Here is a 14,565-nt window from a genome sequence, read left to right as displayed (position 1 = left end):
AGAAGTTTCTAGCCGAGAAGACTGTTGACTGGACAGATTCTGACCATTTTAATCGGTCATCAGTAACTACGTCTATTTTTTGTTCCGGGACAAAAACTCACAGTAGAAACAAATCTCCCAATTGCAGATCATCGACTGTCGTCGTAGGTCGTCGGCGGGCAAAGTCACCTGATAGCGTTGTAATATTTTATCTGTACAAAAAGTCATGATGTACAAGACAATGGAGGGTTTGAGTGGATTGCTTGGATATTGCGCATCACAATCATTAAAATTAGTGTATTTATATGTTAAAATACGTTTGGTTGCACATGTTTTCCTTTTTTTCTCACAGACTTAAATAACTTTACTCGTATATTTTCAAATAGGACGCGCACTGACCTTAGCACAGCCATCAACTTATCGCTGTTGCCCTTTGCGTTACACATAAACACTCAAAAAGAATTGTCACATGGCGTTAAACCGCATCCCTGACGATAGTTGCAGATTTCACGTGATTTATTATAAAACAAAGTTTCAAGTGGAACCGTGAGCAGCACGTTCGTTATCGTTGTGGTGTCAGCAACACCACAACACACTGTTTTGATAAGGAAGGACACCAAACCAACAGCAACATTTACTACGCTTACGGTGTTCCAGCCAATAGTACGGTACGAAAGAAGATCTGGTTGCGGTGACCAACGGCTCTCGCGATGGCAACTTTCGATTCGATTGCAAAATCATCACTTCCAGTGACCTTGAGCTTAAAGGCTACCCCTCTCGCAATGTTTTCCAATGGCACCAACATCATGAGCGGGCGAACGAACGCACCGAACCATCGAGCCAATGCCACGGTACGGGGAGTTACGAAATCTCGCTACGATTTGAAGAAACAAGCCTCAGATTTAACGGCGTGTTTTGTTTGCGTTTGACATTGAAAAGCCCATACCATGCCCGATATATCTTGACCACTTGGTTGGCTGGCTGGCTGACTCCAATTCACACCACAGTTGGAAGAAAACTTGCACTGCCACACCGTCAAATTACACTGACACGCTTGTTGGGCGAGCTACGGTTTGCCTGAACTCCACGTGCAACTTGAAAACACAACGGGCTTCATGAACGGTGTTGGTTTCGTGTGTCCGGGCTGCTGAAGATTTCTTGAGTATAGCGAAGAGAATATACCTGTGCACGCCAGGTTTCGCGGTGGGGTAGTGTTTACTGTTAACTTTCCACTTTCCATTCGTCTCTTGCACGAACCTCCACCGGATGAAGACAGACACGCGGAAGAGGTCGTCAAGGCAAATGCGAAAGGTGAGAATCATTTATTTCCATTTGGTTATTAGAGCATGGATCTAAACCTACTGTCACATGGCCAACCAGTGGCTAGCCAACACAGAACCTAATGAGGAAGTAATGAACTCCTTCATTTTCTCCGTCCGTTCGGACAACCCGTACCAAGCACATACCTGTCTACATTAAAACGGAATTTTGTAGACGACCATGTATTGTACAAAGTGTGACCGGTAAGTGGGGACGCATAGCCCTTAAGGTCGTCCAGTTTTTGTACAGGTAAACGGCACCCAGGTAAACTGCATCTCCTTTCACCAAAGTAACTTGCATCACAACAATTCCCTGAAAGTGTCCAATTTCGACACGAATCGATCACGAGGTGTCGAAAATAGCTTTGGAGATTTTGTACTCTCGTAACAGCTGTGTGCCTGTTGCTGTGGGCTTTACACCATTACCATATTTCGAAACTGAAGTTGCTTATACCAGAGATCGAACAACGAAAAGGGCCGTCGTCAACCATCAACCCGATCAATCGGGTCCAACAACTTGATCGCAAGCACACAAACACACCGACGACATCATTTGTTCCCCAGCTGGTAGTGTGTATGTTCGTATTTCCCTACCATTGTAGACATCAAACACAGCGCTGCAAGCCCTTAACCCTTACGCCTTGGAAAGCTTTCTGTGCTGCTGGAAAACTTTGTTGATCGCTCACAGGGTTTCTAGACGCAGCAAACGTACAGTTGTTTCAATCACATAAGCCCTCGCACACAATACACGTATTATAATCAAGACATTATATGACTAGAAAATGAAGGGGTTCACACTACCGTTATCATTAGCCCTGAGTGAGTGCGCGATCGCAAACACGGCTTCCCGCTTTCAACAAGATCACTACTGGAAGCTGCCCCTGCCGCTGTCGCTAGTGCAAGATAATGACACGGACGATGGACAAATCAACAGAACAAACACTACCGCGCGCATTGGCTAGTGACCGTCGACTAACGTGGGATGTTTTGCTGGTCTAGGCGTTGCTGTCATGAACCGAGTTCATCAAAACCGATCCGATGGCGAAGGTGGAGGGAAACACGCGTGCTTCGACGCGTGTTCTACGTCACGCACCTTTGTGTTTTGGCGTTGCTGGTTGGTTTTCACATAGTAGTGGTGGTGGGATGTGACTTGCCTCTCGTCAAGATAGTGTGAAGACGACCACGGATGCCCTGTTTCTCGTTTGCCTATCTCTATCCGTTTTGGTGAAATACGATGGGCTAAAGAGAAGCAGAAACGACGACGAACCCGGAGGTTCTGTAGTAAATCATTCCTGTTGTTGAATGTTGAAGAGCCTTACCTTAATATTGGCAAGCCTTTCGACCTTTGCCCATTAGTCAGCGTTTTTTTCTGAAAAGAAGACACACAACCACGGTTTCCAAATCGCCGTGTCGCGTCCAGCGATCCCTGTTAATCCCCGTTTAATGTAAGCTAAGCCTTGGAAGCCTGACGAAACATAGCTATATTGAATGGTCGATTGATATTTTCAAAGATAATTCTAAATAAAACACCATCCCGTACATACACGCGCAGACAGAAATGTAGCAGGGTTCAATGTTCCATTTAGCACCCTCAAAAAACTTCACCTTCGGGCAGCGACACGAAATCTGTCACCCGTGCACCTCAAGCGGCGGCCTTCTTTCCCCGGAGGCGTGCTTCTTGTACGGTATTTTCGTGCCTGAGCATCAAACAAGCCAACATTGCTCGCCGCAGCATACAAACTCAACCCCCAGAACGGATTCGCGCGTCGGTGACGTAAATGCGAAGTGGGGGGGCAGTACAAAGTCCATCCACCATCCTTGGCAATCGCGTTGCGCCGTAATCCGCGCGCACGATAGTGAAGCAGCACCGTCGTGTAGCTCAGCGAGTTCCGGCATGACACACACACACACAACGCGACAAGTGTGCGATTCACGAGTCTCGAGAACCGGTGGATTATGATGATTATGTGGACGACTATTCCCAAAGTGCCAAAGTGACGACTATTCAGGCGATCACTCACATTTTACGTCAACACTGTGCCGATTTTTAGCAAGTACACTTTGGAAAGATTATCACCACAAACCGTTGGTTCTACTGTTTGTACTCTTCATCCTCTTCTCTTTATAAACCTGCTGCCTCTTCACCCGAGCCAGATCAAACTGGTTTACCAAATCCAACACTGAAACGAGGAAGTGATAACGAGCCGCAATGGCTTTTGGTTGAAGAAAAAAAAACACTTTCTTATCAGTGGATAGGCGTAGCAGAGCCTGCAGACACGTAACGAAATCACGGGGAAAAATTCAATTCCGCGCCTGTGAACAAATGATAATGCGTATATCATATAAATGTCGATATCAGTAAGAATACAGTGTAAAATGCAAGTACTGTTTTGCGAAGAGATTTAAAATTAATGCAAAGAAATTTAGGGCAATCGTTGAAATGACACCAATAATATTATTTTTTTGACTTCTCTAGTATTTTTTATTCCTAATGGTTCTTTGGAATTTGAAGTACCGGTCTAAACGATGCCCAGTTGTCATAGTAGCTTAAATAAATAAGAAAAAAAATATTAAAAAACATTCTCCAAACCAAATTCCTATTCAATTGATCCATCCAAATAAAGAAGAAAAGTTTGAAATGCTCTTAAAGTTAAAATTACGATACAATATTCAAAGTATTTTAGTTTTCAGCAAATGCATTCCTTACTTTGCCATTGCTTGCGAAATGCTCACGCCCTGTTTGGCATTCTTGTCTTGATTTTATACTCAATTCGGTAGTCAGTCTTACGAAGGGATTCGATACAAGATCCTCGTCGTGCGAACAATCTTCATGCGTAATGCATCGGTAATGCGTCGTACATTCGACCTTGCATAATATTTATCGGTCAGAAGCACACATTACTGTTACATTCGTTTTTTTATCGTGCGAAACACAAATAATCCTTGCGCTAGGTATTGTCACAAAGCAGGGAATCGTCTTCCCATCTGCGGTACACAACCAGATAAGCGAAGCAGCGTCAAAGTAACTTTAAAACTTTACCAAACAAATACGGTTAAGCTGCTGGTCTCGTTCCATTTGTCGGGACAAATCCCACGATAAATCTTTGGTACGAAAAATACCTCCTGCGGAAGGCGTTGGTTCCGTGTGTGATCGTTGATGGTCGACTGATACGCTACGAGGAAGCTCTACCAAATTGATCTCCGTTCGCTTAAGCGCAGCTTAAGCTTAAAGGGCGATAAGCTTAGGTCTAGTTGTCCTCTACATCGTTGCATTTAGTTGGGCATGATATGAGCAAACCCGATGATATCATGCCGGCTTTAGTGAAGACACACAGCATTCAGTGCTTACATACGATCATCCACTAGGGTCTAGAGTCTTTGCTATGGTCAGTGGAGAGTGAAATGAATGGCTAACCTTTGGAATAGCATTGTGCGCAAGATGTATGTGGCTACAGTGCTCCGTTCTCGGAGAGATTGAGCAAAATAAATTGCCACAATCAGTAGCTCTTCCAGCAGGCACAGTACAGTAGATAGTTGGCATGCATTTTTGCAATATCCACGGGAAAGAGAGGTCAGGGGATTCCGGGCACAATTTTATCGATAGAGGCACAACCAGCAGCAGTCATAAAACCAGTTTCCGACTGCATCACTCGCCCTCATAGAAGAGGCCCCCCAGTTTTGCCAAAGTTAAATGCAGTTAGAGGCTGATGCCGCCACTGCCTCCTGTCACAGAGTTTGTTGCAGTTTTTTTGCGCTGCAGGCGCATTATGTGGAGTGCACAGACACTTGGTCGGTTGTGCTGGGGGAATCAACAGATTCTTCCACTCCAAAGCATTCGGTGTGCTTCGGATTCACCGATTCGACCTTCAAAGACAAGGTACCTAGCCCGTACAGTCAGCTGCGTGATTCGTTGACGACGGATGTGGGCTGTTTGGAGCGGTGTGTGCCAGTGTTAGTTCATTCTTCTCCACGGTATCCATCAATGCGTTCCGTCGCCTGGAGAGGACTTTGACCGATGAGAAATACGGCTTGTTGTCGCGGGGGGGTTGGCTTTTTCGCTGGTTCGTTGCGTAATTTTGTTTCTCGTTTCCACTCAGTTCTCTACTTTTTAAATTAGGTGTGGTTTTGTTTTGGTCTTTTTTCTGAAGATATTGAATGCATTTGGATTCCAACTGATTGCTGATCAAATGAACATTCCTTCAAGGTTAACAAATGAAAGCCGTTTTTGTTTGTTAATTTTGCTTCTCATTTCTAAAAACACGATTATTATTGTTATATTATAGATTACCTAAAAAGAAAAAGTGTATTGAGCTTTTTAAACGCTTCAATTACTATTCAATATCTACAGCACCACCGATGCCACAAGTAGTTTCTCTAAGTTAGCCATTTCGTATGTCGCAATAAGGCAGAGAGCCCGATGATTTCTTTTTTGCTATGGACCATCGAAACAAAAGGCTAACGATAAGGCCATTGATTCGATTAACACAATACTAGCACGAATACATCCTATTTCTAATGCTAATTCCAGCAATGTGAAGTAATGTTACGCATCAATAGAGCCAAGCGTACGGATACCATTAAGAATAGAATTATGTTTTTCGCTGCAATCTCGAATTATTTATCGCCGACGCCGACATAGAATGTTTTAAGCTGTATATTTTGACTAAAATTAAAAACCAACCAGCAAAAAGTGCAGAAAGCTAGTCCCCGTACAAGTTTACTGTGTTTATTGCCACGCATTCGCTTGGATGTGTGTGCGGCACTTAGGAACATACGCACACATGAACGTGTGCGTGCAGCAAGCACGAAATGCAAAAGTAGGTCAGTGTGGAAAACGAAACCAAACAAACGGGAATAATGCCGACTGCGGCAAGGACGAACGGGAAGATCATGTTTATGTATCACAACACATACGCCAATTAGTTTTCTCGATTTAGACTAGCACCTTGTGTTTACCATGCACTTGCTTCGTTACAATCAAAGCAATCCTATTCAGGGCACTATGCTTTTTAATTACGATATTTCATTTCCTACAACCTGTTTATTCATGAGTTCGAAGTAAAGCAAAAATGCAAAATTGCGGACATCTTGTTCATCAATACAGAAGATAGCCCACGATTTATGCGATCTGTTGCGTCGGAATCTTCGTGACAAATAGTGTCGGACGTTCAAAGTTCTTTCTATTTTTAATCACACTTACATCGGCACACCGCCCACCCGCGCTTCTATTGCTCCGTTTCTTCTCGCACACGACACAAATAAGCACACGAATACGCCTTAACAGTAAAACTGTCTTATCCAGTTTGGGTAACTTTAGTTCAGCTGTTGATTGGCCAAAAACAAAGGTTCACAGTATAGAAAAAAAAAAACACTCGGTCTAAAAACGTCGCGTTTCGCACGTTTAATTCAATTACCACAATACACTAGTTACGCAAAACGAACACGACGGAAAACAGAGAAAACGGGACTCCGACATTGAGGAACCGACCGCATTCAAGTTTTTATATTTTGTTGTGCGATACGGCAGGTCTGTTCATTCCAGTATGGACAATGACACTGACAGCAGAACGTTTGACAGCGGAGCGGTTTTTCGTTTTTATTTATTTTTTTGTCCTTTAAAAAATCTTTTTTTAAGGTAATGTGGTGGAAAAAATACTTTCTTATAAAGAAAAAAAAAGAATCTTTTCTTTGGGTAGGTTGCCAGGAAAATATATATTAATTGGAATGTGGCAAATCGCATCGTTCAGTGAATTGCCGCTAGATGGCAGCGCTGGTTGACTTGAGCGTCGATACGTCAAGAACGTTTCCGGTTGCTGTCTCCCTTTTGCACCCTCTTTTCGGGTTGTCGCTAACGTCAACAACACGCACGTTACCGAGCCGGAGTAAATTTTCATCGTTTTTCGCCACAATTTCCCTTTAAAGTATGGAAATCCATCACGCAAACGCACGCTGACGCACTGGTCTAATGGATTATTTTGTTTTTATCCCCTTTTAGGATGCCGCAGGAAATCAAGGAAGTGAAAGACTTTCTCATCAAGGCCCGCAGGAAGGATGCGCGTGCCGTCAAGATAAAGAAGAACGAGACCAACACCAAGTTCAAGATCCGCTGCTCCCGGTACCTGTACACGCTAGTGGTTAAGGATATGGAGAAGGCAGAAAAGCTAAAGCAATCGCTGCCACCGGGCCTGCAGGTTAAGGAAGTGAAGTGAAGAGTCGGTGCATAAAGCGGCGGCTACTGCTGCGTGCTGCGTCTGTGCTTACCATGGACGTGGGGCGGATTCCGGTTGCCGTTTTGTTGGTGGTTGGCCGGTAAACGTTGCCGCGCAGCCTCTCGTGAAGTAAATGTGGTGATTTTCATTCATGTACTCTGTGTTTGCGGCTTCACAGATTGTGAAATGTGATGAAGCTGGTCTACAGTTTCATGTGCGGTGTCGGTGAATAAAGAGTATGTGAGAAGAATCGATGAAACAAATGTTTGTTGTTCGCTGTGTTTGTTTTGCTCCCTCGGCGGAATGGGAAAGGTGGGAAATAGTTGCTTCATTCAATCTATGTGTATAGTAGTAATCCAAATTGTTTGCGAATCAGTTCGTTGTTATCATCGCTTTCCATAGCCAGATTTAGTTGTAGTTTAACTACAACTAAATCTAAAGATAAAGTCTTAGCTTATAAAGTCCTAGTCTTATAAACAACTAAGATAAAGTCCATAGCTCAGTTGGCGTAAGTCGAATCTCCGTGCGATTTGGTTAGTGACCAATGTTAAGGACTGTCTCACCTCGAAGAATTGGTAACAGATGGTGGTTTTAGGCATTAGGATTGTAAGATTAACATTCTCTGTTTATTTCTCAACACTAGTACTAACACGATACGTATAGAATACTAATTCGATTTGCTATTTATCATTCTTCTCATTTCGCTTATAGATTAAATAAGCAATTTTATAATTTGACGAATCCACGGACCATATTCCATCGCCATGCAGCGGCATCACAGGCGTGTCAAACTCAAATCTGAGGCTGAGTTGCTCGGATACGAATAGGGGATAAGAAACATTCGTTTCTTCTATAAGCAATGCTACGTTTAAAAGGTTGTTTAAAAAAAATAAAGGGGGGGGGGGGGGGGGGGTACATAATACAAAATTGCACTTAAAGGGAAATGCAAACAATAGGGTGTCGCGAGCCAACTTAAGATAATACCGCAAGCGAATAAGAATGATTTCTGAATGACCATTAATATAGCACACCCAATACATTATCGAATCAGTCAAAGTAGATACATAATCATCAAAAATAGTTATGGAAGCGCGTACAATTGATATGAAAATTGAAAAGTGACAGGAGGTTTTTTCCATATCAATTACACGCGCTGCCATAACTATTTTTGCTGGTTAGCTTATGTATTAGGTATTTCTGTATTAATGGTCGAAGTTATCATAATCGCATGTACTATTCTCTATAGTTGGCTCTCCGCACCCTATAATTTGCATTTGCCTGTACATATAGCAAAGGGAAAAAATTGTAGCCTAGCGTGAGTTGTGCTATGACCACCATGTTACTTGTTTTTATTTCATGTATCTAGATGTCTAGCTATTCTAATTTTTAGACGAATTCTGCCCGCGTCGTTGGTAGGATCAGTAAGGATTATTATTAAATCCCTTAGAAAATTACGATTTTAACCGATACACAGCATCGTCCACGATTTGTCCACGAACTTCCTATTGATCAAATTTTCAGGAGCTCAGTTGCGTTGGATTTTGATTTGAAGCGATTACAAGGCTTGATTGATACAATGCAGGAAAATTTAAGAATTTTATTGCAGTAAATTTTTTTCCTAGCTGAACTAATATTCTTATAATTAACGGAATTAAGGACTATTATGTTGTATTTTTTAAATAATATTACAATATCTTCGATTGAAATTTTAAAATTAAATGTGGTTTTGTGGATTATATTGTCCATTACCATGTTTGAGTTTTGTTTAACTCTTTAAACTGTAAACTTCGGTGTTGAAACTATTGCATGCAAATGATTAGTGGAAAGCAAATTAAGCTTGCTCCTGCAGAAATTTCCACTCTCTTTCCAAAATTAACGACATACAAGTCAGGTTGCTAGACTTTTTTATTATTAGCTTAATAAGTTGTTAAAATTCTTCTTTTTTTATATTTTAAGTAAGACGGCTTGCGCCGTATTCTTGCGCTTTATCCCGGGTCAGTTCGGTTGGCTAAAACACTTCTCTTATGATTATTTTAAATCCTCTTAATTATCTATTTCCTGCATAATATATTATTTAATAAGGAATTATTGTACAACAGTGTTAGAGAGAACCTATTGAGACGAGCTACAGAATGATGAACATATCTGGAACATATAAAATTTAATCATGTTGTGGCGTTGTGATTAATCTTGTTCTATAAAGAGTTTTATAAGATGCAAAAAAGTTTGCAGTGCTTAGGAAATATGCACTGGCTGCCGATTAAACAGGCCATTAGAACATTGGAAGACATCGAGGGCTTTAATTTGGTGGTACATCGTTGGGATCTTAGAGTCCAGGATCTGATAGTATGATCGGTGATGTGTCCTTCATCATATCATCTCCTTCACAAGATTTAGATAGTCGAATTATCTAAAGATTACATTACGTTGATAGGGTCATACCAAAATAAATAAATAAATCATACATTACATTGATATTACAAAAATTAAATCAATAATTAAATTAGTCGAAACGATTGGGGCTATCAGTAATCTTAATCCAGGTAATAGGCAAGAACATTGAGTTTAATCCGAAGACCTCACAGCACCACATTTAAGTGAGCTTTATAATCAGGTCAAATGATCCGAATCAATCTATGTAGATCGGAATCCTATTTCATCCTTGGCCTGCAAATGCAACTAAGAGGCACATAAGGCACACGCCGGAGTCTCTATTCTGTGAAGTTGCTGGTTTGAAATGTCAGCTGTAGGGTAACACCTAATACTAGCATATTTTAAGCAGTGGCGTATTTCACCCCTCGAAGGCCCCAAGCCCAATACGGAAGCATTTTTGGACTTTCTGTACATATGAAAGCTAGTCTGGTGCCTGCAATTTTATTACGATACATAATTAGAAATCTCGTGTGTTGGGGCACGTCCTTGCTGAGATCTGAAGAACGGCGTGGCTATTTTTCCACAAACTCGTCCGGTAGTTCTTTCTGATCCTAAATCTTAATAATCAGCCGATGCATGATGGCGGAAAGCCTCTCCGGACTCATTTTGAACAGTTCGGCCACCAGCCCATCGCTGTCAGCTGATTTGTTGCATTTTACCTGTTTGCTGACTTCGTCCAAGGATGGCGGGGGTACCTCGTCATCATCATGCTGGCTGTCGTAGTTTTGCACTCCTCTGCTTTCTGCGCCTAGTTCGGTGCATCCTTCATCTGCTCCGTTAAGGTGTCTGTCGAAGTAGCACTTTCACCTGTTGATCACCTCTCGCTCGTCCGACAGGATATATCCTTTCTCGCTGCGGCACATAGCGATCATGGCACATGCGATAACTGCTGAATCATTTTCTCGTCCGACTCTTCGAAACTCCGCTTCTGGTCCTGGAAGAGCCGGATCTCCTGCCTCCTCAATCGTCTGTAGTGTTCCACGTTCTGCCAGGTCTCGCGCTGGAGCATGCGGGTACGCGCTGCGTTCTTCTCGGATAGTGCTCGCCTGCACTCATCATCAAACCATTCCTTCCTCTGGTTACGTGTCACGTGGCCAATTGTTCGCTAGGCTGTGTTGTTGATGGCTTGCTCCACCAATATGCCAGTGGAGGACATTGGTTACTGAGGGACATCGCTTCGGTGGTTGTGTCCTTCGGCAGTGCTTCCCCTCAGCCGATCTATGTTGAGCGTTGGGGTAGGCTGAAAGCGCAGCTTATTGGCATCGCATAGTTTCTGGCGCATCTTAACCATAACTAGGAAATGGTCTGAGTCGACGTTTGTACCTCTATAGGTCCTTAAGTCGATAATATCCGAGAAGTGCCTTCCATCGATAAGAACGTGGTTAATCTGGAAATATGTCCGTTGTGGTGATCTACAGGTGTAAATGAATCGAGGTGCGTGCTGGAAGAAGCTGTTGCGAATTCTCATGTGCTTGAAGGAGGCGAAGTTCACAAACCGAAGCCCGTTGTCGTTCGCCAGCTGGTGGGCACTGAAACTTACGAGGGCTGACAATAAAGTAAGGTCTCCAAATTTTTTTTTTCATAGAAAATGACATTTATTTACAAAAAGCGATACACCGTTGGAAAGGCCAAGGTCTTGGCTACTTTTCTACATAATCGCCATTTTTTTCCAACACCTTGCGCATCCGCACGATGAACTTGTCTATGCCGGCAGAATACCACTCTCCGTCCGCCTCGCGCAGCCAGGTGTTGACCTCTTTCTGAACCTCCGCGTCACTTTCAAACTTCTTCCCTCCGAGATGTTTTTTTCAGGGCGGGGAACATGTGGTAGTCACTTGGGGCCACGTCGGGACTATAGGGAGGGTGATCGATGATGTCCCAGCCAAATTTCTTGAGCAGGTCAAGGGTAACGTTGGCTGTGTGCGGGCGCGCGTTGTCGTGGTGAAATTTCACTCCTTTGCTCAGCAATCCCGGGCGTTTGTTTTTTATGGCACGACGAAGCTTTTCCAGGGTCTCACAGTACCTTGCTGCATTGATAGTGGTTCCCCTAGGCATGAAATCCACCAACAATACCCCGTGGCGATCCCAAAACACCGTAGCCATCACCTTGCCGGCTGACAGTGTCGCCTTAAACTTTTTGGGTTTCGGAGAATCGCTATGGCGCCATTGTTTGGACGACACATTTGTCTCGGGTGTGTAGTGATGAGCCCACGTTTCATCCCCCGTAACAAACCCAAAAAATCATCGCCTTCCTCTTCAAAACGGGCCACAACTTTGGTCGCACATTCCACGCTCCGCTTCATGTGGTCTTCGGTCAGCTGTTTCGGCACCCATCGGGCAGAAACTTTGTGATACTGCAAGTTGTTCACAAGGATATGACGGATTGTTTCGCTGCTACACACTCCTCCAAGCTTCTCTTCCAAGTCCCTAATTGTCGCACGGCGGTTTTTGAGCATTTCTGCCTCCACTGCTTGAACAATCGCATCCGAGACCGACGGTTGGCCACTTCTCTCCTCGTCGTGAACATTAGTGCGCCCGGAATTGAACTCGGGGCTCCACTTACGCACGTTTTTTTATGTCCATACACTGTTCCCCGTAAACTTCGACTAGTTGACGATGGATTTCAATAGGTGTCACCTTTTTCGCACTAAAAAAACGTATTACAGAACGCAATTCGCACTTGGACGCTGACGCGAGGGGTACCTCCATCGTTGACGGCTGCTCCGCCAAGACTGAGCGGTCGGCGAAGGAGGTGGGTTAGGACCCAGCAGCAAAGTGGTAGTGGGGGAACCAAGGAACACGGCGGTGTTGCCAGATTTCGCCTAGCGCGTGATCCGGTGAAGTTGCAGCGTTGGAGACCTTACTTTATTGTCAGCCCTCGTATATTGCTAGTGTAGACCAGTAGTTTACGGTAGGTTGAATAGATAGTATTGAGAAGAATATACAGAATAATAGTGATAATAATAAATGAACTGTTGAATAAATTAATGTTTTAATAAATTATTTTCTATGGAAACGTACACCATCGATCATTTCACACGTGGCCAGAGTGAAAAAAAACCAGTTAAAATCAAATTAACTAGATCCTTTAGAAAAAAATAAAATAAACATACAAAAACATGTATCGTTATCGTATCTGTAAATTGTGAACGGCAATGCACACAAACTATAATAAAAACTATGTAATATGTTGTTTGACACACATGGTAAAGGTTAATTACATTCTGTTTAAACCATCGAACGATTCATGCTTTTTTTCGGATACCAATAATTGTAAACCCATTGATCTTGTACCCAGTCACACTTTATTCCGTCTTTACATAAAACCGACAGTTAAATTTCCATAAAGTACGATTTTTACAATGTATCCTTTTCATATGCTATGCAAGAGACAATCGTTTGCACTACTTCGTTAAAGCATATGTAAATTTTGACCCATAAGTATAACTTGACAGTTTGCATTAAAAGTGTTCATATATTCATTCGTTTGTTCGATGTGGCGGATTGTGCAACATTACTTAAGTTAAGTTTATTTGAAGAACAAAACAAAATACTTTCTACTTTTACACTTGATTTGCATCCCGATATTTGTTCAGTGTACTTAGATTTGTTCAAAATAGCTTACTTGCATTTTGTTGGAAACCATTGTTTCTGATCATTACGACCTGGCCGTTCTTTATTATTAGACAAAAAAAAAACAAAGTTTCTGTAGAAAACTAAAACATTTTTTTTATCATTTTGATAGGGACCGTTCGGTCTCATTGCTTGAAAACAAAAACCTATTATTAAAGGAAAACTATTGTTATTTAGTAAATTTTCGCACATTTTAACCTAATGTTGCAACACTAACAATAAATAAGTAACTTTCTCCTTACAGATATTACACTAAAGCATTGACTTCCGGTTTCCAATCAATATTTATTTCCAATGTTAGCTAATTAGCAATTTTACTATAATTCTGCCTGGAGGGACAGGTTTTATAACTCAACGTTGCTTACAAATAGCAATATAAGGAGCAACTCTCATCCATTTGATCTTTTCTAGAAGGTGGTCGATAGTATGGCCATGCAGGCTGAACAAATAGTACTCTAAAAATGTATATTATTTTATCACTTTATCACAGTCATGATGTTAAAACAATTACATCGGCATACACTTAACAGGTAACATTGCAATAGGTTTTTGCTCTTGTTTCGTTTCTATTCTTTTTCTTTTCTTTTTTTTTTTGTAAATGTTTTTAACTGCAGTGGCAAAAGTGCCCTTATGGAATGGTGCAAAAATTGCTCGTTTCTTACATTTATAAAATAAACTCGTCTTCCGTTACAGGTAAGCTCGGGGTACAGCTGAACAATTAGCTATACAGTGCGTAGCAAAACAGTAAGGCCACTAAGGGTTTTTTTTTTTAAATAAATTGGACAAAGTTGACGTGGTAGGTAAAAATGATGGTGCTGTGGAAAGCTGTAGAGAATAAAAATCCAAACATAATATGTTTTCGTAATTCACAGCGGACTTCAAGCAATTTATATAACAAAAAGCCTATTTCTCACTAAGCTCATTTCTTTAGCTTCTGCTTATGACATGAGTACTTATGTAAAAAAATGAAAAAAATTGTTGATGTTAAAAAA

The 14,565-nt window shown here is 42.0% G+C and overlaps 2 protein-coding genes across 2 annotated transcripts in view; both read left to right on the top strand.

Annotated features, from left to right (window-relative positions):
- LOC126564104 (probable serine/threonine-protein kinase DDB_G0282963) overlaps positions 1-14,565 on the top strand; it is a 160,469-nt gene that overhangs the window by 33,822 nt on the left and 112,082 nt on the right. The gene's annotated exons all lie outside the window — the stretch shown is intronic.
- The window catches only part of LOC126565727 (60S ribosomal protein L38), a 205,588-nt gene continuing 198,100 nt past the window's right edge, over positions 7,078-14,565 (top strand). The window contains exons 1-2 of the mRNA XM_050222935.1: positions 7,078-7,219; positions 7,294-7,509. Coding sequence (XP_050078892.1) covers positions 7,295-7,507 — 213 coding nt within the window. The 5' untranslated portion in view covers positions 7,078-7,219; position 7,294 and the 3' untranslated portion in view covers positions 7,508-7,509. The remainder of the gene's footprint in view (positions 7,220-7,293; positions 7,510-14,565) is intronic.

This window comes from Anopheles maculipalpis, chromosome 3RL, assembly GCF_943734695.1.
Source record: "Anopheles maculipalpis chromosome 3RL, idAnoMacuDA_375_x, whole genome shotgun sequence".
In the NCBI taxonomy this organism is placed as follows: domain Eukaryota; kingdom Metazoa; phylum Arthropoda; class Insecta; order Diptera; family Culicidae; genus Anopheles; species Anopheles maculipalpis.
Note: the sequence above shows the minus strand (reverse complement) of the source record. Positions and strands in the feature narration are given on the sequence as shown.